This window comes from Numenius arquata, chromosome Z (genome assembly GCF_964106895.1).
Source record: "Numenius arquata chromosome Z, bNumArq3.hap1.1, whole genome shotgun sequence".
NCBI lineage: Eukaryota > Metazoa > Chordata > Aves > Charadriiformes > Scolopacidae > Numenius > Numenius arquata.
The window spans coordinates 41,581,178-41,603,854 of NC_133616.1; the positions used below are offsets into that span (position 1 = coordinate 41,581,178).

The 22,677-nt window shown below is 38.7% G+C and overlaps 1 protein-coding gene across 1 annotated transcript in view; it reads right to left on the reverse strand.

The window, feature by feature from the left end:
• LOC141477568 (guanine nucleotide-binding protein subunit alpha-14) overlaps positions 1 to 22,677 on the reverse strand; it is a 79,041-nt gene that overhangs the window by 36,699 nt on the left and 19,665 nt on the right. The window contains exon 2 of the mRNA XM_074166780.1: positions 9,195 to 9,379. Coding sequence (XP_074022881.1) covers positions 9,195 to 9,379 — 185 coding nt within the window. The remainder of the gene's footprint in view (positions 1 to 9,194; positions 9,380 to 22,677) is intronic.

Consider the following 22,677-nt stretch of genomic DNA (forward strand, 5'->3'; position numbering starts at 1 on the left):
CAGCCTGTCCACCACCACCCCTGTAGAGTTCAGAATGGTTGAGATTGGAAGAGACCTTCGGTGTCAACCTTCCTCTTTTTCTGACCACTGTCTCTTATTCCATTAGCCATCAGCTGCCCAACGCATCAACTTTTTCCCAGAGACAGGCTTTAGTTCATGTTAGCGCACATGGTTTGAAGTGCTGAAATACCTCAGACACTGGTGTGCAAATGCAACTGTTTATGTGAAATTCTGCCAGAGTAGCTGCCATCTAGAACATCTGGCAGAAGGCTTGCAAGATGGTCAGAGTGTTTTCACTGCGACGATGTAGACAAATAAGTACTGTGAGTGCTTAGCAGTTAGTATCAGTACTCTTCCATTAATAATGCCATTAATGGCTTATGTTACTGGAGCTCCTCTCTCAGGAGAGTTTTGGCAATGCACATGATTTTTTGGCATCCTTTTTAAAGTGTTGGCCATTAGTCATTAGTTCATACAATCAATTTGTTACACTGTACTCAACTGAACAATCCATATTATTACTTATGCTTTCTTAGACTTTCTTGTCTTTTCAGTTTCCTTGGACACTTAGACTTAGATTTCTGTTTTAAAAGAGTACTTACCAATTCCCAAGAATTTTCAAAAGATGTTTCAGCCAACATTTTCAGAAACTATTGCAAACTACAAAAATTCTTCAAAGTATTAGAAATTTCAGACTCGTCTAGAAAGCTAAGATAATTTTTTGTTAATGACTAAGAGATAAGAGGAAAAAAGAAGAAATACCAACAGCACAAACACATACAAAATCACAGCAAGAACAAGAAAGAAACATGCCAGCCACAAAGCATGCAACTACTTCATGTTTTTTATTGTATGGCCTACCATGCAGTCACAGCTTCAAACAGAAACTCCCTGGTAAATTAATACTGATGAAGCAGAGCAAACAAGGTTTGCACACAAAAATCCATTTGGCTTTAATTTATTGTATTCTTGTTGCTCTATGGATGAATAAATAAATACCGGTTTAAAAGTCAAAAACATTGAAATCTGTACTTTACACAACCAAAGACGACCTTTGTAGACTCCACTTGGCAGTTACTGAGCACAACACCTATTCAGAGTTGTCCAGCTCTTGCAAACAGGTAACAGTGATAACCCCACTAGACTAGCAAAGTCTCCTTGTCACTTTGGCAGTGCGGCCTCCAGGCAGCAGCAGGCATTTCTCCATGTCTCTAAATCAATCTCCCAGACAAACGTGGAACTGGGGAAATGTCTTGCAAGAAAAAACAACTGACAGCATGCAAAGAGATGTTCAGCAACAGGGTAGCATATTCTGCCCCCAAAAGTGCTCTGTATCCTTCCAAGAAAGACGGTCAGATACAAAGGCTTGCTGACCAGCAGCAATACGATGGTCCTTAGGACCGCTTCATACAGTGTGAGAATATATAAGTTAAATTCATGCAAAGAACAATATGCATCACGTTTCAATACGCATAAGGAAAACAAACAAAAAAAAAAGAATAAAAAAAAAAGACATCACGGGGTTTGCTAGGAAATAGACTAACACTAAAAACACTTCTGCATTGTGGCAAATTCATTCCAAGGCATAATTTTGTCGGCAGATCATAAATCCACAAAATGTGTCACAGACTTTAGCACTAAGGAAAGAGCAGGCCTAGAGGAGTTTTCTAGCCGCTTCTCTTTCTGAAGTGGCTTTTTCATTTTTAACATGACAGCAGATGCTGATTTAAGTGATTTTGGCTGAGTTGCTACTAATTGGTCTTTTCATCTGCCATTAATTTATTTGTCTTCTTGTTCATTAAGAGATTTAATTGCAGCAAAGTAGAAATTTGCCAGTTTTCCTTTAGAAAAATACCCATTAAACTTTCCATTAAAAAAAAAATCCTCAAATTTTCCATTCCAAGGAGTTAGTCCCAGATTCCAGTAAATATTTCTATAAAATAGTATGCCATTCTTCTAAGAATTAGGGGTTTTCAACTGTGCGCACTCACTCATTTCTCTCTTAATAAAAAGAGAAATATGTGAGGAAGACCACACAAGAAAACGTCATGAACTGGAAAAAGTTGTCAGCAAAACCAGTCACACAGCCTTTCACATAGAGAACATGTCTTTTATACAGCCAGTTGTGTGCAGATATCAAAAGCCTCCAGCTGCAACACACATTTTCAAGTATCTTCCTCTCAGGACTGATTAAACCTCTTGCTCCTCATGCCAAATCTGAAAAGGCAGACTTTTGTGTTGTTTAAGCATTATTTTCTTAGGGCTTTTGACAAATCAATCATTAAAAAAATGACAATTTATTGTTGCTTTCTGATTCACAGTAATTTTTTCCTCATTCTGCTGACCAAGGGCTCCGAGAGATGAACTCTGGCTAATTTTGTTGTGACAACTACGGATATGAAGTTGCCAGATTGAACATGGGTGATGGAGTAGGAGTCGTATGCTTCCATCCTGACTCTGATGCAGAAGTAGCAAGTTTTGACAAAGAAGCCAGGTGGGAAAACATATTCAGCCGCAGCAGTGTTTATACAATGACCTTGTTTCAGCCTCCATAGCAAAGTTTTGTCACTTTTAATCTCTTCTAGCCCACAGCAAAGAGAATAACTGGACTCTGCTCCATCTTCTGCAGCATTAGCAGACTTATTTACCAAGCTTCCCTTGGTTTCAGTTGCCAATAAATAATGCTTTTGCAGCCACAGAGGCGGCAATGGAATTATTCAGTTGTTATGAAGGAAGGAATATGGGGAACAGAAAAGATATTTGGTCTGCAGACCATTAGTCTGCTCTGAAAAGCCAAAAAATCTTAACCACTTGTACGTATCCTTCTAGTATTTGCCCTTAGAGGCAATCTGTCACTTCAAAGTACAAAAGTAAGACTGGAGTCTTCACTTACAAGCTCTATATCCTTAATTATTCTCTCCCATCACCACTGTCCTTCCTTTTCATGATCAGATCACTTCTTATCTATATGTATTACTTATGCCAGTAAAATTTATGACATTGTGAAGTGAGAACTACATGCAATGAATTCAGTGCTGGCTGAAGAGTTTCCGCCCAAACATTCATAATGCACTAAAATCAGACTGTGTGCCTGTATACTTTTGTGTGTTATGTTAAATGCTGCATAGAAACAGTAACTATAAAATTAGCACATTTTAAATGAAGGGCCAGGTCAACAGAAAACGCTTCAATGAATTCCAGAAGATACAGAAACGACAGTTTTTGGAAAAAGTGTAACAAAGTATCAACTCTGAGAAGTACCTGATTTTGGCAGATCTCCTGGCATACCTCTGGCCAAACTTTTGTATTTATGAAAACATAGGCCCTATTATTGGTCAGAAAACTTTTAAATTTTCTCACCGTGAACACAATATCCACCAGTTTTTACTTTTCTTAAAAACAACAGAATTTTAAGTACAGGTGCACTTGCTAGTGTTTTAAGAGAAAATATATTCCTTCTAAAGAAGGAATTACGCACCCACCTCAAAGATCAGGAGACCTAAGAAATTAAAAATCACCACTATCACAATTGCAACTCAGTTTAGAGACTCCAATTAAATTAAAGTCAGCTCAGCCCAAACTTTCTTAAAAATCCAGAACATACCGACAGTCTTTCTCCCACCATTCACTTCTCTGCCAGAAACCTAAATGTATATGCTTTTTAAGATGTAGTTTTTTCTCCTTTCTGTTCTTCTGCTTGTGATATCGCTCCAGTTAGAGTTTTTTACATTTTTTTTTTCCAAAAACATCCACAAGGCAGTTATAATTAGCAGCAAGAATTTGAAAGGTTAGCTCTGTTTCTGGTATGCTAAACCATCTCCCCTAATGCGAAAGACCAAAAGCAAAATGGAAATACATAAAATGCAAACATAAGATTTTACTGACAGAAAGGAAAAAAACCCAAAAGCTCCCCAAAACACAAAACAAAGCAAAAACCCTCCACCTTGAACTAAACAAGCAGAAGACAACACAAAACTTGGAATGAATTCGTGAATAACTTAGAAGGAAAACTCTGTTAGATTTCTGACAGTTCTGAGACTTTAAACAGCAAAGAAATAGCTGAAGATTTCTAACCAACAGCCAGTTATTTGGAAGAACAAATGAATACAGCAATTTCACTAGAAAATAGGGAAGTGTGTAGCTGGAGCTTGCATGCTAAGAAAAAAGGCAAAAGTGTCTCAATATTGCTTTTGCATCTAGGTCTGTCTAGAAGCTATTTAGGAAGGAAGTCTGCCAGCAGTGCATGGTTCTGAATTTACCAAAGAAGAAGCGGAAGAAACAAAAAACAACTCTAAACCTAGGCAGTCACGTTTACTTAAATTCAATGGAGCAAAGCAAACAATGACGCAAACAACCTCTCTAGGATTGGCAGGGATAAGTAAATGAAATAGATTCACTCTCATCAACAAGATGGCATAGTAGAAAAACTTGTAAGGTTTTAAAGTAAAAGGAAGCCATGGTCCATATGTTTACAGGCCTTTACATCACTGCCATAGGTCTCTTAACAATGGTAAGTAACTAGCGTTATTGTTTATAAGCACAGACTTTTACTATGACATACCACAATAAGAACTCCACCATTCAGGGCAGTGGCATTACTGGAAACAGTCCCATTAGGGGTCTGGCAATTTTTAAATACAATAAGGCATTCCGACGAATGTGACCATAAAACAAAACAAAACAAAACAAAACCAAAACAAGCAAACAAAAACTTCCCACACAGTCTCAATAAGCCCCACATATTCTAATGTCGACAAACATGCACACAGTCCCAACTGAGCACATGCACATCCCATGTGTGGCAGGGAAGGTTGTCATCTAAGAAGTGGAAAAATATCCTTCCTGTCTTCCACTTGGAGAGCAGTTAATTCAGTAACATGTTTCATATTTGCTCATGTAAAGCAGCACACAACTTTAATCCCTCAAAGTGGGTAATTAATCTCCTTGCTCTAGAATGAGTCCACGTTCTCACTCAAAAATAACCTTACAAAACAAAAAATACCAAGAATAACCTATGCCCTTCCAGAGAGGAAGCAGAAGGTCTGATGTTGAGTGCCCAAATCTCTAAGAATATGATGCTACATGCTCATGCACGGGCAGCTAAATCATATTTTTTGACTGAGTGAACACCAGTTTCTCCCACAGGTACTCTGAAAAGAGCCTCTCCTCTCTTGACTCTACTTTGACTTCAGTTGGGTTACTTGGAGAAGCTTTCTCCTTTCTCTATTTTAAACTGCCTAGGAGCACTGAACTCTCTGAAGCCAAGAATTCTAGTTTTCTAACTTCAATATCTGTGTGGAATTCAACCGAAATCAGACCGAAGGTCCAAAGACAGACATGATTAGTCTGGTCACAAAAGTTTCATTTCCTTGGAAAATCAAATTGAATCCTCTATTTAGGGTTGCCTAGGCCCAGATTGTGTGCATTGGCCCATAATTTAACATGGTTATTACCAAGAAGGATGCAATATGTTTTGGAATGTTTTGAATTAGTGTCTCTATAAAATAAACTGCTAAAAATACATTGAGACTGCCTATAAATTCTAGCCCTTTTTCATCTGCATTAACACTAGCACAACGAAAATCTGTTATCAAAGTACTGTATCTTTAAAGTTAAATTTGATTGTAATAAAAAAGTACTTTAAAAGCAAAAAGTAGTGTTAATAACATCAGACTACTCTTAAAATAAAGCACCTGCTGAGTGGCTTCTCTGCTAACGTTAAAGAAAATGAAGCGAAGAAAGAACAATGTTGTGTCACTTTCCACATCTTCAAACGCAAACATGCAAAGAAATCAACCAATAATTACTCTTCACTGTGTTTTCCATTTGTCCTACCTACATGACTTCCTTCAGTAATTCCCAAATCTCATCTTATTGTACTTCTCTTTTTGCATTCCCCTTTTCTGGCATAAGTTAATTACCTATCTCATAAATTTCATCTGGCATTGTAGTACTTCTTTCATTCAGAAAAATAGTAGTTTTGCTGACACACACTCGTGCCGGGGCAACTTTAAAAGACAGAAGGACATTAGATTACTACTTACTGAAAGCAATAAATGAGATGCAACATGATGACCTCTTTCTGAAATGCATTTTTACATAGTATTCTGTTTTTCTCCTTAGGAAAAAAAGTAATTATTCAGACTGCTAAAAAGATCTGTTGTTAATTGCAAACATATGCATTTTCGTCTTAACAGGATATTTTAAAAAACAAACCAACCCACAACAACAGGACTGAATTCCTATTCTATGATCCTCACCCTGCACAGCTATATAAAAGGGTCTTCCCACTGGGATGAGCGCATACTTTAAAAGAAAAAAAAAAAAAGGCAAATAATTTGAAATTTCTAATTTTCAGAGAAGAGAAAGGCTGCCATTAACTTTCATCTTGCTTTTTGTTTGGCAGTCTCTATTATCATACAGAAAGAAGAAGTGTTTGTAACAGTAGTTGATTCAAGCCCTCACAGAAAAAGACTATCCTCAGAGACTGCAAATCATGTTATATTGGAACTGGCTACTTAATCAACACTCAGTGTAACAATTTCCACTCTATGACATTGAGAAAAGTGACATATAGATAATAAATATTACTTCTTCCACCCTGCCATCTAGTTTACCTCTAGTACCAAATCTATAGAGTGGTTATAACAGGAAAAAAGGAGGGGAGTGGGGAAAAAAGAAAAAAGAAACAATCCATTCCAAACTGTGGGGTTTAGAAAGTACTATAATAATTCCTTGTATTACTAGGTTCCTAAACACCTGCAGGATTTATTCTTAAAATATACTCAAAATATGCTACGATATCTTCCAACTTCAAATTGAGGATGAGACAAAGTATCCCAAAGAACACACCATCTGAAATTAGGATAAAAATTGCCTGCTCAGATAAAGTTAAAGGTCAGGCATGACTATATAGATAGATGTTTCATCCAAGCAACTTCAAATCAGTACAAAACAAAACCCTTTCCTATCTCAATGCAGCATTTATAGAAAGTCAGACCATTTACTTAAATACTTGCAATTGACTACAGCAATAAGAAACCTCTTTAAAAACCTTCTACAAAATGTGCTTTTATTTGCAAACATTAAGAAGATTTAGGGGCCTTTTTGGACATTCTGTCCACGTATGAGTTACGGATTTTCATTTTCACACACGTCACACTTACAGGGAAGAGACACTCAGTGCGGAACGATCTGTTCTTCACTACAAAAACATTAAAGGAAGATATTTGGCAGCCAGAGAATTCCAGGGCCCACAGAGAAGAAAACCTGCCCTGATCAAGGCACAAACTGGATAGAAGAAAAACAAACAAACAAACAAACAAAAAATAATAAAAGGGCCAGTGGGAAACAAATTTTTCAGGTAAAAGAAGGCATGCCATCAAGATGGGCATACTGAAATGTGGAGACATTAGACACACCTTTGCAATACAATTATGGCAGCAGAATCACAACTCCTCTGGTTATTACTGCTGTTGTCAACGTTTTTTCATTACAGGCTTAAGATCCTTTAATGAAAGGCAATTACAAGATTTATAGTACTTTGCATTATATTCATCACCTAAACGAAAGATTAAAATGCAGTTTTCCTCTGCAAAGTGATTGGAGCGATGTATGGTTATTTTCATGTTGTCTCTCAAGAGTTTCTCTGTGTGTAAGCAAAAATGACTTTGCTTTCTAAATGCCACTGAAGCTGAGCGTGCCAAACCGTGTTCTTACCGCTTAGCACTTTGTTCCCTTTAATAAAGCAGTATAAGACCAAATTCTGCCTCTCTCCAACAACTGTAAAACAGCATTATAATCTTCTGAATCTGAAAGACACTGGCAGCACAGCTATCATCAAGAACACAATTTAGTCAGAATAGCGTGTTATGGGAACATATCTAGCTCAGCTCTCAGAACCCAGAATGAAAAAAACTTTGCTGCTAATTAAGTCTTCATATTTTGTTCTTAATAGAAAGAAAAAAAGCCAAACAAAACTCAGTAAGAGGCAGTGCAAATGTATTTCTTCAAGTAGATTTTGATTACCATCTTTTTTCATCAAAATATACACATCTGAATTAGGACGAAGGATATTCATAATCACATTCGCTGTTTCTGTAGCTGCCACCTTCTTACGCATCTACAGGTGTTTCACAAACAACAACTTATTAACCCTCAGAATATTTTTCTTATGTAGAAAAGAACTACCCTAATAACTCGGATCTCTGAAGTCCAAAATTTGTTTTTGCTGACACCATCTGTTCTTTTGTGATAAAAAATAAAATAATTTTAATTTCCCAGACCTTTATTTTAAATGTTTTCTGTCCCTTTTCTCTATAACTCTAAGGAGAATAAATAACACAAACCAACTTAAATAATAAATATTCTGATTATAATTTTTTTATATTGTTCATATGCAATCATATTTTTTGAATGAAAAGTAGGCTATCAAACTGTATTTTCTTCACATGGTACTTAATAAACCCATAAATTCTACAAATTATTTCTGCCTTGACAGTTCCCACACAGTCTTCCCTATCTTAAACCTCAAATTTAGCCAACTGGAGATCCCTCTTAATTTAAACAAATATCACCCAATAATTTGCTTACATATTCTTCATTATATTTGAGCAACTGATGCAAGAGATGGATGCAAAGGATGCAACTGATTTAACCAAAGTAGAATTTTTGTGTATAGTTGTATAATCATAAGCACTGAAACAAAAAACATAATTGAAGCTAAAAAACAGCTGTAGAAGACATTCTACATTTTCAAATTAGTAAGTACATAAAGCTTGTTACCAAATCCATAAAAGGGCTGCAGGTGGTATGTTTCAAAGCATACCAGCATCAAGCAGATCTGATGTTTTCCTCATAGACCCAAAATTCCTCATTCTGGATCTCTATTGACAAACCAGGCTCCTGTCATGCATAGGCTAATGCTACAACTTAGATTCCAAAAAAAACTTTTTTTTTTTTTTTTTTGGTACTTATTACCAGCTTGCAACTTTGAAAATTCTCCCTTTCTAGCCAGCTCCTTTTTCCACTAGGAACTCCCCGTTTTTCTGAAGAATCAGACAGTGGGGCACCAAACTCCCCACAAGACATAGAGATTTTTAAGGTTCTACCTGTAAAAGGTTACAACTCAGAAAATTTGTGTACAAACTGAAATTTCATAGGCTGAAACCAGAATTTTCTTTGTACTGCCTTACCTCATTTTCTTTGGATGTGTACCGTATCTTGAGAGTATCCATGGCTCTGATCATTGCTTGCATGGCAGTAAATATGTTTTGGTAAACCAGTTTTGTGAAGCCTTTCCTGTCTTCTTCTGTGTAACCTGATCCATGAATAATCCTCATTTGTTTAATGAACGTACTCTTGCCACTTTCTCCTGTGCCTGGAAGAGAGAGAAAGAGGACAGAGACAAAAAGATTGTATTTGCAAATCCTGGCAGTTGAGAATATTTGTGAATAAACATAGAAGGATGTGCACCTTATCTCAGCATGCATAAGGGTCACCATTAACGGTACTATCATTTCTAAATTTTCCATTCTCCATAATCTATATTGTTTTAGCCAAAATATTTGTATTGCTGGGTTTGGGAGGATTTTTTGGTAAAAGATATATATAAGTATCCTATCATAATAGATCCTACAATGTTTAATCTAAGCATCCTGTAGGTAGAAGTCAAATTACAAAACTAGCAAGGTATGCGAGTACGAAAGAAAGGCATTTTGTTTGTGTGAGTATCAAATTCCTCAAGACTGAGAACTTAGCACAAAGTTTATGTACCTTTTACACCTTAACAATAAAGCCTGCCCTAATCCTAAACTTGAGGAAGAATTTTATCATTAGGCCACATCACTTAGTTTCACATTTCTACTAATTCTTATATAAATACTGATTGAAAACATGTTAACTGAAATTATGAAAAATGCATTCATTACTGTCAGCTACTCTGGGAATTACTGATTCTATTAAAAAAAAACCCTAAGAAATAGATGTTATAAACTTATATATTAACTTACACCATTCATCTAACATTTTGCGTATACATATTGCCATAAGCCCATTTACAGGATGTAACAATGTATTTCCTAACATTTTTCAGAACATGAGCCTTGTTCCTCTATTCTTTCCTTACAACAGAAAAACGTCTGCACTGACACATATCAAGGGTCCATTCAGGCAGTGTCCCATCTCCAACCAAGTTTGTAAGTAGCAGCCAAGAAAAGAGTAAAAAGAAGGGCCAGAATATATGACACCTCCCCTACAGAACCCTCCCTGCATTTTAAAAGTTAGGACCTAGCTTAGAAGCTCATTAGCTGAATACCACCTACTTGGTAGTACTTGGGCACCTTAAAGTCATGGAAATTTTTTGCATCCTCGACACATAAGGTGTTTCGGAGCTCTATCACTCACGATACGTCCTTTGTTCTGAGCATGGATCCACCAGCTTTATTTCTGTTTCTTGTATTCAGAAAATCTTCCCCCCCATCCTTCTCTGCAACCTCTTGATTTAGGAACCTCTATCATATTGTATTGGGTTTACATGTCAAGGTGTTGTTACACAGGGGCATGGGGAGTTGCGGAAGTAGTGGCTTGTCTGAGGAAATGCCGGAAGCTTCCCCCACGTCAGACAGAGCCAGTTTCACCAGCTCAAAGAGGAACCCTGTCACTGGCCAAAGCTGAGCTCATCAGCAATGCTGGTAGCACCTCTGTGGTTACATATTTAAGAAAGGGTAAGAAAAGCTGTGCAACAGCTGTGCCTCCTCTCTCTGTGAGAGAGGAGTGAGAAAACATGAAAGAAACAGCCCTGCAGACACCAGGGAAGGAGGTGGGGAGAAGGTGCTCCAGGCACCTCTGACCTCTACTTTGGAGCAGAGATCCCCTGAAGCCCACGGAGAAGACCATGATGGAACAGGTTGTGTCCCTGCAGCCCATGGAGGACTACGGTGGAGCAGATATCCACACTGTGGCCCATGAAGGACCCCCTGCCAGAGTGGTCGGACATGCCTTGAGGGAAGTGTCAACCCACAGAGAGCTCATGCAGAAGTAGGCTGCTGGCAGAACCTATGGCCATGGGGAACCCACGCTGGAGCAGTCTGTTCCTGAAGGACTGCACACCATGGAAGTGGTCCCACGCTGGTGCAGTTTCCTGAAGAACTGTGGCGGTTGGAAAGGACTGATGTTGGAGAAGTTTGTGAAGGACTGTCCTGTAAGAGGGACCCCATGTCAGAGGAGGGGAAGAGCATGAGGAGGGAGGAAGAACAGAGATGAAGTGTTACGATCTGACCACAACTCCCATTCCCCATGCCCTGTGCTGCTCAGGGTGAGGAGGTAGAAGAGTAGGGGGTGAAGTTGAGCCTGGAAAGAAGGGAGGGGTGGGGGGAAGGAGTTTAAAGATTTCTTCTTATTTCTTACTGTCCTTCTGTTATTGATTAGCAATAAGTTAAATCAATTTCCCTAAGTTGAGTCCATTTTGCCCGTGATGGTAATGGGTAAGTGATCACCCTGTGCTTATCTTGACCCGTGATTTTTTTTTCATCATATTTTCTCCTCTGTCCTGTTAAGAAGGGGAAGTGATAGAGAAGCTTGGTGGGCACCTGGAGGTCATCCAAGGTCAATCCACCACACATATTCGCCTTCAGCTGTACTTCTTCTAAGTTGAACAGTCCTAACCAGGTCAATTCAGTTCTCAGGTGGAAGATTCTCCATAGCTTGATCATCCCTTTGACCCTTGTTGAAGCTTTCTCAGTTTTTTTTACCTCTGAGATATAACTAGAGTTCCAAAACTTCAAATACTAAGGTGCTGCCAAAACTTAGATTTATGAAGTGGCATCATGGTGTTATCTGTATTGTAAGTAATTAAAAGAGAGAGAGAGCATGTGCTAGTTGTTTTTCCTCTGCATTACTTTATAGTGACCTACAATTAACTTGATTGGCCATTTCACTGCCTACTGTCATGATATGCTCCAGCAACCTTCAGTTATCCTTAGTAACTTGACTAACACTGAGCAGAAAAATTTCCCTTTTCCACGATACCTTTAATTTTCTCCGTTATTTCCTGTTATTCAGCATTAGTGTGATGTGACTGAACACATCCATTCCTATCCCACAGAGCTTTTATATAAAAGTGTCACAGAAAGCCTCTTCTTGTTCTTCCCCAACTGAAGGACAATACAGGAGCAAAAAATACCTGTTATACTTTCTTCTTAAAACCTTCACTTGAATTTTTTGAGAAGTTTAACAGCCATTCGGGCTGAGCTATAGGATTTGCTTCATTTCTCCACTAAGAATTTACTGCTGGTAAAACGGTATTCCCATTAACAAACTTTCAGTAATTTACACCTGGTACCACTAGGTGTCGAAAACATATCAGCACAAAGAGGAAAGAGTTCCTCTGAACATAACATCTTCAGATACAACAAAGCAGGAAAACACTGTGAGTCCTCACCTCATCATACCGTATTTCAGTACCATTGCACACCACAGTATCACTTTAATGTAAGACCATGCAGCTGCAGGGCTCCAACCATTAACCATAATAGCAAGCAAAACCCAGGTAACCTAGGCAAGTGTTCTGCATTTGAGTATGTTTATGTATTATGTATTGCTTTTTAATCAAGTAATAAGAAATATTTAATATTTTTCCTGTAAAAAAAGATTAATATAGGTGTTCCTTCAACAATTGTTTGGGATTTCTTTAATTTTGGCATTGTATTGGTTTACTTGAGAGAGATGGAACATAGATATATGCTAGAATACATGCAAAACAAATTCCTGGAAGAACTTGTTTTAGTAAAATGCTGATGTTACATTATATATCACAACTGTCAGAAAGGCAGTCCTGGCATGTCAGCTTTAAGAAGTCAACATAAATACAATTCAAATTCAATCCAGTTTAAAAACAAAACAAAACCCCACCACCAACTTTTTTCACTGCCAATGGAACCCTTATACTTCAGAGGAAAACCCTCTGATTAATCCAGGCTGAATTTCTAGCCTAAGTTTTTATATAACTCAGAATAAACAGTGCTATCACATTACAACAGTACCCTCTACTAAAGTTTGAGTTAAAGAAAAACCATTGTGCAACTGTTAACTTCACTGCCAGGGATATGTAACAATGCTGTGAAATTAAATTTTAAAAAATCTAATTTTGACTTTTAATGAAATGCTTTTTTCCAAGCCCCACAAACACCAATGGTAGATGGAGCCAAGTTTGAAGAGATCATCATCTGTAATCCAAGCTAGAGTTCTTCCCTTCCTGTACCCAATTTAATATTTTAAGAAATTTAAGATTAATGTTTTATTATTATCTGATTTATTTAATCTGTATCAACCTACAGAAAACAAAAGTTGCCTATTGAAGTAATTTATAAAGTGGTATGAAATACACAAATAACAAACAGAGCCATCCTGCTTTACCCCCTAACGTCTCATAACCCTGAACCCTAGTTGATTTAAAAGCTTTGTGATCCCTACCCTGACCTTAAGTAGAGGGCACAGCCTTCCTTCTGTATTCTTCCTTCCAGCAACTCCTTATGTGCCTAGCTGTGCCTCTTGTCATAAACCCAGAATACAGAGTCTCTGTACAAATCCAGTAATGCATGCTCTTTGTTTCTCCATTCTCAATAAGCAATCTAAAAAAATCTTCAGGGCTCATTAGCTTAACATGAAACGAGGCTTTTGAAGCACATCTTGACAGAGCATCATTTTAAAGCATGTTTAAAAAGTGGCAGGGCTTTGAAAAAGGCTGAATATGGAGTAGTCATGTCAACATGCACACTTGCGAGATATTAAGCCAAAGATAACTGCATTTCAGGATGGAAGTGCATGCATGATCAGATTTGGATTGAGTATCTTTTTAATTAAAATAGTTGGAAAACAAATGGAGACATGCAAATTGGAACTTGTGTTTTAAGACTTCAGGCAATGGGGCTTAAGAAAATGGAGTATAGTTTTTATATTACAAATAATAAAAATGGTAATAGGGTAATAAAGAGCAGGTAGTACAGAAAGTGTAGAAAACAACAATAAAATGTGGATGTATTATATACCTTGGAGGTACATAATCACTTCTTAATGCCATTCATCCTAGAAGCAATAGAGAATGGGGCACTTTAAAACATGGCTATATACCTCCAAGGTGCTAGAATTCTTTTATTACAAGTTTAAAAAGATTATCTGTGTGCAAGGAAACAAAAAAAAAAGCACCCCAAAAACCCAAGCAAAGTGTACTTTACTCCTTAGTGACATTTGTGGTAAGCACTTGCCCGGAATACATTTACCACATTCACCTTCAGGAAATGATCTGTTGAATCGTTACTGCCAAAATATGGAATACATGTTCTACCAACTAGGCCAAGAGACAGACTATTCTCAAAAGGTGAGATGTAAATTCAGTAGTTAATGGTCACGTATTTATCTTCCTTCAAGCATTCATTTTTTTTCTGCTTCCAACTACTGACTATGTACTGACTTACATAGGTAAGTGTTACACACCCAATCCACTTTCTCAATAAGAAGAAATATTGGAATTTTGCCAGTTAATTCAAGGAAGAAAACATTATATCTGTTTTGGCCATTGTCTCTTCTGTCCTTAACTCTTCCTTTGCCTGACAGCTTTTCTTTCCAAGTCTAATATCTCAATTCTTTATGGAGGAAACAAGGTATTGAAAAACAAAGAAAAATCCAAACAAACCCCAAACAACACAAGTCTATGCTCTCATTCTCATAAGGACTTTGTATGTGCAACTTAAGTCAATGAGCAGACTGCGAATACAGCCATAACAAAGCTAGAAGGCTGCAACTGCTAAGGACAGAGCAAAGCTAACTAACTAGTTTTGCTAATCCTAGCACCATTAAGAACAGCGGAACAGCAGCTTCGGCAGAGGTGATAAAGCCTACTGTAAATCCTGGGTGCCAGTTGCTCTTCACCATTATCGGCTCTCAAATGGCAATGGTACCTTCATCTATAGTATAGATCTGCCCATGCCATACCTGAATAAATGTAGGTCAGTTAGTAAGCAAATATATTTTAACTGTTGCTGCATGACAACAGGTTTCACTCTTGTCCTGGCAGCTTGGTCTCACTCAACAGCTGTGGTGCTGCTAACGGCTAAGTCACTGGATATTTGCATGAGCAAGTCCTGTAGTCCCAGCAGAAGCAAGAGAAGTTGGTATTACCTTCCCAATTGTCCCTATTGTCAAGCATGATAAACACAATGAAGTCAAAATGCCACAAGTAAAACAAAAAGGTAAGGAACAGAGTCGTAAAAGTAGTGTTTGATGCCACCTTTAGAGCAGAATCTAGTATTAAACTTCTCACATTATGAGTGGTCACTGGAAAGGCTCACTGACAGAATCATGTTTATAGCTATAGCTGACTTACCAGCTCTGCAAAAATCTGTAGCCTCAAGCCTCTGCTCTCAAGCCTCCATGACAGGCCACATTTCTGACTCTCTTTACATAGGCAGAAATAATTATGAGAACAAAGATACCAACATTTAGTAATTAAACTAGATTTGTTGCTTGCATTAAAAATGGAACTCTATTTAAATAGGATCTGCAATATTTGTATTGCAGTTGTTAGGCTTGTTCAACTGACAGAAGGAAACATCTTCCTATAACTGCAGGATTAACACTTTGATTTACAGAACTAAATGGTGCTAGTGAGCAAATGTGGGCATAACAAAAATGGCTTTCAAGTAAATAAACCTGATTTACTGAAAATTTATAAGGCTAGAGTAACAAAAGCTTACATTTTTCAAAACAACAGACACAGAAAAATTATGCAGAAGAGAAAGGAAATTTTTGAGGTTAGCAGAAGGGAAAATATTTAGAGTCATTCAGCAATCTTTAAGGATTACTCTGCCCATTCTGTTAACTACTTTCATGGAAGTATCATATTAAATGCTGAAATTAGCTTCACAATGTAATGCACACCGTTACAAGAAAACAAAGTCACAACCATATCCACTACTATGAGGCAGGGACAAGACAGTGTTTTTAATGACCTGGGGAAAAGCCAAAGCAGATTTCATCTCTACGACTCATACATGGTTAGTTCTTGTTTTCTTCCAGTACGAATGTAACCCAAAAATAAAATGTGTTTTCACTTCTCTTGTTCATTTACCCATGAGCATTCCTGAGATCTGTGGCAAGGAATATTTTGAAGTATTATCTGGCGCTTTTTAGTAACCAACAATACAAAAAAACCCCACCATAAATGTATAAAGAAACAAATTTGGTGGGGATGGGGGCTGGGAAGGAAACAACCAAAAAAACAACTCCAACAAACTCCAGTACTTCAGGTACTCCATTCATATTCTGTAGGATTCAGAACCATCTTCCACATCTGTTACCAGGGAAACAGCTCTCATTCATTCTAAAATCCCACATGTTGAAAGCACATTCTGGTGACTTTTCCCCCGTTGATGACAGGGAACATGATTAAGAATAAGAGTTTTGCAATTTCTGAAGTTATATTAACAGAGGAAGAGACTCCAAACGTATTTAATAATCACCATCAAAAGCTCTGTAGAGAAAAAAAAGTACTTTTTAAAAATTATTTATAATTCCATATGGACTAGTGCTATGCATATAGCTGAACGTCTGCTTCTGCACTGGCACCACTTATTTGGCACCTACATAACTCACTATTTCAATGTTATTTCTGCTACTAAATACAAAGGTGGAAGTGACAATATAACTGCAAGTAAGCCATTCAATTGCAGGATTCTTAGAAAACCAAAAAAAGCTTAAATACATAAATTTTGAGTGAGGAACAATTATGTAAAGCAGAAGTTCCCTAGCTCATTCTGGTCTTTTGTGCTCTAAAAGCTCAGGATCAAGTTAGTCTTCATTCCATTATTCTAAGTCACTCCAGACTCTTCACCTCCCTCCACCTGGTGGCAACACTCCTCCTAGTGCAGCCCAGGATACAATTAGCCTTTGTTGCTGCAATGGCGCACTGCTGGCTTGACTTCAACTTGGTGTTCGCCAGGACCCCGAAGCCATTTCTGCCAAGTTGCTTTCCAGCCACCCAGCCAGCCCGCCCACAGTAACTGGTGCCTGAGGTTGTTCCTCCCCAGGTGCAGCACTTTGCACTTCCCTCTGTTTATTGCATGAGATTCCTGTCAGCCCATTTCTCCAGCCTGTTGAGGTCCTAGGGGTCTGGATGGCAGCACGACCCTCTGGTTTATCACCTACTCCTCCCAGCTTGGTGCCATCAGCAACCTTGCTAATGGTACATGCTGGCCCATCATCCAGATCATATATTAAGATGTTAAACAGGATTGGACCCAGTATTGATCCCTGGGGTACACCACTAGTTACTGGCCTCCAACTAGACTTTGTGCCACTGATCACCCCCCTCTGCACCTGGCCACTCAGTCAGTTTTCAATTCACCCTCACTGCCAGCTCATCCAGTCCATACTTTATCAGCTTCTCTGGGAGGATCTTATGACAGACAGGGTCAAAAACCTTACTGAATCACCACGGCCCAGGGATTTATGTGCAGTTTGCTTAATTCTTCTCTAACCTGATCCTCTTCCACCAAGGGTAACTCTTCCTTGCTCCACACTTTCTGCCTGCTCTCCAGGTCCTTAGATTTCTGAAGACTTTTCTGATGTCTTTATTAGTAAAGACTGAGGCAAAGGTGGCATTTGGTACCTCAGCCTTTTCCACGTCCTGTGTCACCAGGGCCTCTGCCCCATGCAGCAATGGGCCCACATGTTCCCTAGTCTTCCTTTTGCTCCTTATGTTCTTATAGAAACCTTTACTGTTGCCTTTGATATCCACCAGTTAGACCCAACTCCACTCGGGCTTTGGCTTTCCTAACCTCATTCCTGCATTCTCAGACGGCATCTCTATATACCTCCCCAGTTACCTGTCCATCCTTCCACCTTCTATATAGTCTCTTTTTACATCTGAGTGTTGCTAAGAGCTCCTTATCCACCCATGCAGCCCTTCTGGCTTGTTGCTTGACTTCCTGTTTGTTGGGATGGACTGTTCTTGAGCTTGAAGGTGATCCTTTAGTATCAACCATTTTTCTTGCATCCCCCTCCCCTTCAACTCCTTATCCCACGTCACTCTTTCAAGCAGATCCCTGAAGAGGCCAAAGTCTGATCTTCTGATGTCCAGGGTTGTGATCTCGATTTTTGCGCTGCTCCCTCCACTCTGCTCCGCTCCATCGTCACTGCAGGCAAGGCTGCCTTCCACCTCCACATCACCAACATGTCTTTCCTTGTTTTTGAATATGAGGTCCAGCAGACCACTTCTCTTTGTTGGTTCCTCTGTCACTTGCGTCAGGAATTTGTCACCAATACTCTCCAGGAACCTCCTAAATTGCTTATGCCATGCAGTGTTGTCCCTCCAGCTTATATCAGGGTGGCTGAGGTCCCCACTGAGAGCCAGGGCATGCAAACATAAGACTACTTCAAACTGTCCAGCTGTCATTTAATCATGCTTTCCTTGGGTAATGTTCTCATATCAGTAAGATCATTCATCTTATGCACTTCCAAAAAATTGAACTTGATACCCATTTACATAAGGAGATTCTACACAAAGCATACAACTCATTTATAAAAAATGAAAGATAAAAGTTTAAAAAAACAACAAAACAAAACAAACAAACCACAAACTGTTTTTAGAGACAGAGAACTGAAAGCAAAGCTCTAGAAAATTTCTGTAGCTGTGAAAAAGTTATATATCCAACAAACGCAAAGCTGAGTCTGAAACTGTAACAGCTGAAATCTTCCAGTGAGACAAATGTGTAAAGCTTATTCCACAAGGCCATAACCTTTCAGCTCAGTTCTTTCTCCTGCGCCAACAGGACTCAGAAGTAACTCACTGAAGCTAGTGGAACTAAACCCCAGAAAAATACCATCATACTAAAGCTGTAAGTGCACAACTTACCTTAGTCCTAACAGATTTATATAGGAATGAAGATTCCTAAATACTCTCTGCAGCTGAGCTCCTTTCCCTTTCAAGTAAGACAGAATCATCTGTCCCTTTCCTTACTCTTCATTCTGAACTTAATAATTCCATTAAGATCCAAATTCACTGGTGTAGCTAGTTCGCAAGTTTTAAACTTATGCCACAATTAATACCACATTCAGGAATTACACCAGCAGATGGTGGGGGAAGGAGGGGAGAGGGTGTGTGTGTGTGTAAATTGTTTCATTTATCAATCACAACAGTCTCACATTCCTCATAATTTATTGACAGTGAATATTCCCCAAATACTTTCCTTCAGAACAGAGGCCACCCACTTCAAACTCAAGTTAGCTACTCAAGGCCATCTCTCTAGGTTTATGAGCCATGTCCATTAGTCCACATCGTAACCCAGCTTTTGGCAACTTCATTTATTGAACAGAAGGATGAGGCAAATTTACACTGTATTTGCACCAGAAAGACACCAAAGTTGAGGCAAAATTTGCCTGCAAAATACAATTGTCAGTAACCCCACCTTGTAACTTACTGTGAGACAGCTGAGAAAGGCAATGACTGATCTATCATTCTTGAGTCTTTCTCTGCATCAGTGTCCTGTTTCAGCTCAATACCTTACTTTAATATCTTACTGTTTTAGTTCAAGTACCTTTTCCAGATTAACCCATAAAACAGTGAACGCTGCAGTTAGTGAACAGTAAAACCTCACTACTAGACAAAAGTAACAAGAGCAACTGAGCTTGATGTTATAAAATAGGAAATAAACTATATACATGCACACATTTATACAAAGCTTTTTCATCACTGTAACAGCAGCTGTTTCAGGAAACATTCATATGTTCCAAACACTGACTTTAAACTGACTGCAACATACACACAAACCAAAGACAGACTTTCCATAACACTTCCCCAGTGCTTACTGCCAAGTGCTTTTAGTGCTGTGGCTACAATTCCTGGGCACATTGCAGGTGACTGACTTCAGCAAAGGTAACCTTACAACATTAATGTACTGAGCCTCAGGATGTGCTTGTTTACAAATATCACATGCCCAGGAAAAAAAAAAAAAAAAAAAGGTGTGTTTGAGATAAGAGGTTTGGGTGATTAGAAAAACATACAAAATTTGCTATTAACGCCTTAGAAAGGTGCCCATACTATGATCAAATTTAGAATCGTATTAAAATTCCCAGTAAACATGTTACTGGAAGCCAGTACACACACTCATTTCTAGCTGTGGTACACAGAACATGCTAAGGCATGAGATGTTCTTTCATAACTGTCCTGGTTTCAGCTAGGATAGAGTTAACTTTCTTACCGGTATAGTGCTAAGCTTTGGATGTAGGATGAAAATAACGTTGATCATACACTAATGTTTTTAGTTGTTGCTAAGTAGTCAAGGCCTTTTCTGCTCCTCACACCATCCCACCAGGCAGTAGGCTGGGGGTGCACAAGAAGTTGGGAGGAGACACAGCCTGGACAGCTGACCCCAACTGACCAAAGGGATATTCCAAAACATATGATGTCATGTATAAAGCTGGGGGAAGGAAGAAGGAGGGGATATTCAGAGTGATGGCATTTGTCTTCCCAAATAACCATTACACGTGATGGAGCCCTGCTTTCCTGGGGATGGCTGAACACATGCCTGCCCATGGAAAGCAGTTGAATAAATTCCTTGCTTTGCTTTGCTTGTGTGCATGGCTTTTGCTTTACTTATTAAACCGTCTATATCTCATCCCATGAGTTTTCCTCATTTTTCTAATTCTCTCCCATTCCACTGGGGAGGGGCAGAAGTAAGCAAGTGGCTGCGTGGTCCTAGTTGCCAGCTGGGGTTAAATCACAATAATAACAAACCCCAAGACGTGCGTGTCCCTTTACAGCAACCTCCCTCCATAAAAGGCCACATCCTGCCTTTGACACACATGGGTGGCTCACTGAGGCAGCAGAACTCTGCTGTGACAGCTGATCCTCAAACCTTCAAAACTTGCTGTGCCACCTGGCTCACGGCAACCAGCTTTCATTCTTTCTGGCACCAAGCGATCTCTGTGCTGAAAAGCCTAAGGCATTTGTGCACAGCAGGTTCAAATGTACAGGCTAGAAAGATAAGTGGGCACTTATTTTTTCATCTCTGTATGTTTATGCATCTCCCTCTCTCTCCCAGAGATTAAATGAGAAAGTGGACAGAAGAAAACTACCCAGCCAAAACCAACAAGTCTCATCACTTCTGTGAGAGGCAAAAATACGGTGGGGATGTGGAAATAGTCTGTGTTGAGCCCCAGAACAGAACTGGAAAAGTTCTCTCACTCTTTACTGGATGGACTACAGCTGGCTTTAGTCACAGGAAAAACAAACCAAACAAAAATCCCCAAAACACTGTAAAGCTGGCAGTTACACTATAGTAGAATAATTTCCTACACAATGCAGAAAAACTAGTGAAAAAGTGAAAAAAACCCAACAGTAGTAATCTAAGGAGATTACCAACACCAACCAGTAGTTTTTAATTTTTAAATATTAGCATCATAGAATCGTTTTGTTTGGAATAGACCTTTAAGATCGTCAAGTCCAACTAGCACAGCCAAGTTACCACTAAACCATGTCCCTCGGCATCCCACCTACACGTCTTTTAAATACCTCCAGGGATGGCAACTCAACCACTTCCCTGGGCAGCCTGTTCCGACGCTTGAATATTCTTCATATTTTTTAAAAAAATGGAAAATTCCTAAGTGAATAAGATAATTTAAATGCCGCTTTATTGAATAGCTTAATGAAAATGCTAATGAAGGTCAAGCTGCCATAGTTTATAATGAAAAGTTTTACAGAGGCAAGCACGCAGAGAATCGGTAAGCCTGAGACAATTGCGTACAGTGGCACAGCAATGCTTCTCCACTTTGCAATAGTCTCGCTTATTTCTAAATTATCCTTCATGATTAAGATATTACTGCACAATAACAATCAATAGAAATAATATCGAGGAACTAATTTGAGTGACACATACTGAAGTTTCTGAGGTTTTCCCTCACCTTTCCTCTTTCTCCCAAATTCATCCCATGATTGTTAACTTGTGCTTTTCACCTACTAGACAATAAAAATCATTCAGTTTCTTCTTTGATGAAGTTTATTAACTTCTAAATGTACTTGTACTGGTATTCCTGGAAAAGCTAAATCTGCTAGCTGTTTTTATCTCCAATATTCACACTGAATTGAATCCTCCTTGAAAAGTCAGCAAATTCTACCTTTTGACTTTAGCAAACTGAAGTATACTCCTTTTAATCATCGTAACACCAACGTAAACTACAAGAAATCATGTAACCGTCCTACACTGCTATTTAGTTTCCTAATCCTGCCACAGCTTCCTCCCAGGTACCGTTGTCTTTCTTCCCTTTCTTCAGGGAAGCAGGCTGGTCCAGACAAGCCTGCAAGCTGTGTTTTTGATGGGTGCCGTATGTTTCATTTCCCTCAGCTGACAATGAAGAAGTGGCTGTGCTTGTAAGAGATTTGTAAGCAAATCTCTGTGGGCTACAAGCACTTCAGAGTTAATCCAGGCTTCACGTTCCATTACGCTAAACTGGGACTATGTATCTGATGGAACAAATGCATGTTTAAGGAAGCAGAACAAAAGGTACACTCATATCTTTTCCTTGTACCAAATTTCCCTATTTTCTGGGATTTCTCAATCCTCACAATAGATAACAACCAGCTTTCAGCATGGAAATGCATTCTCTTAATTCAAACTTAGTATATTC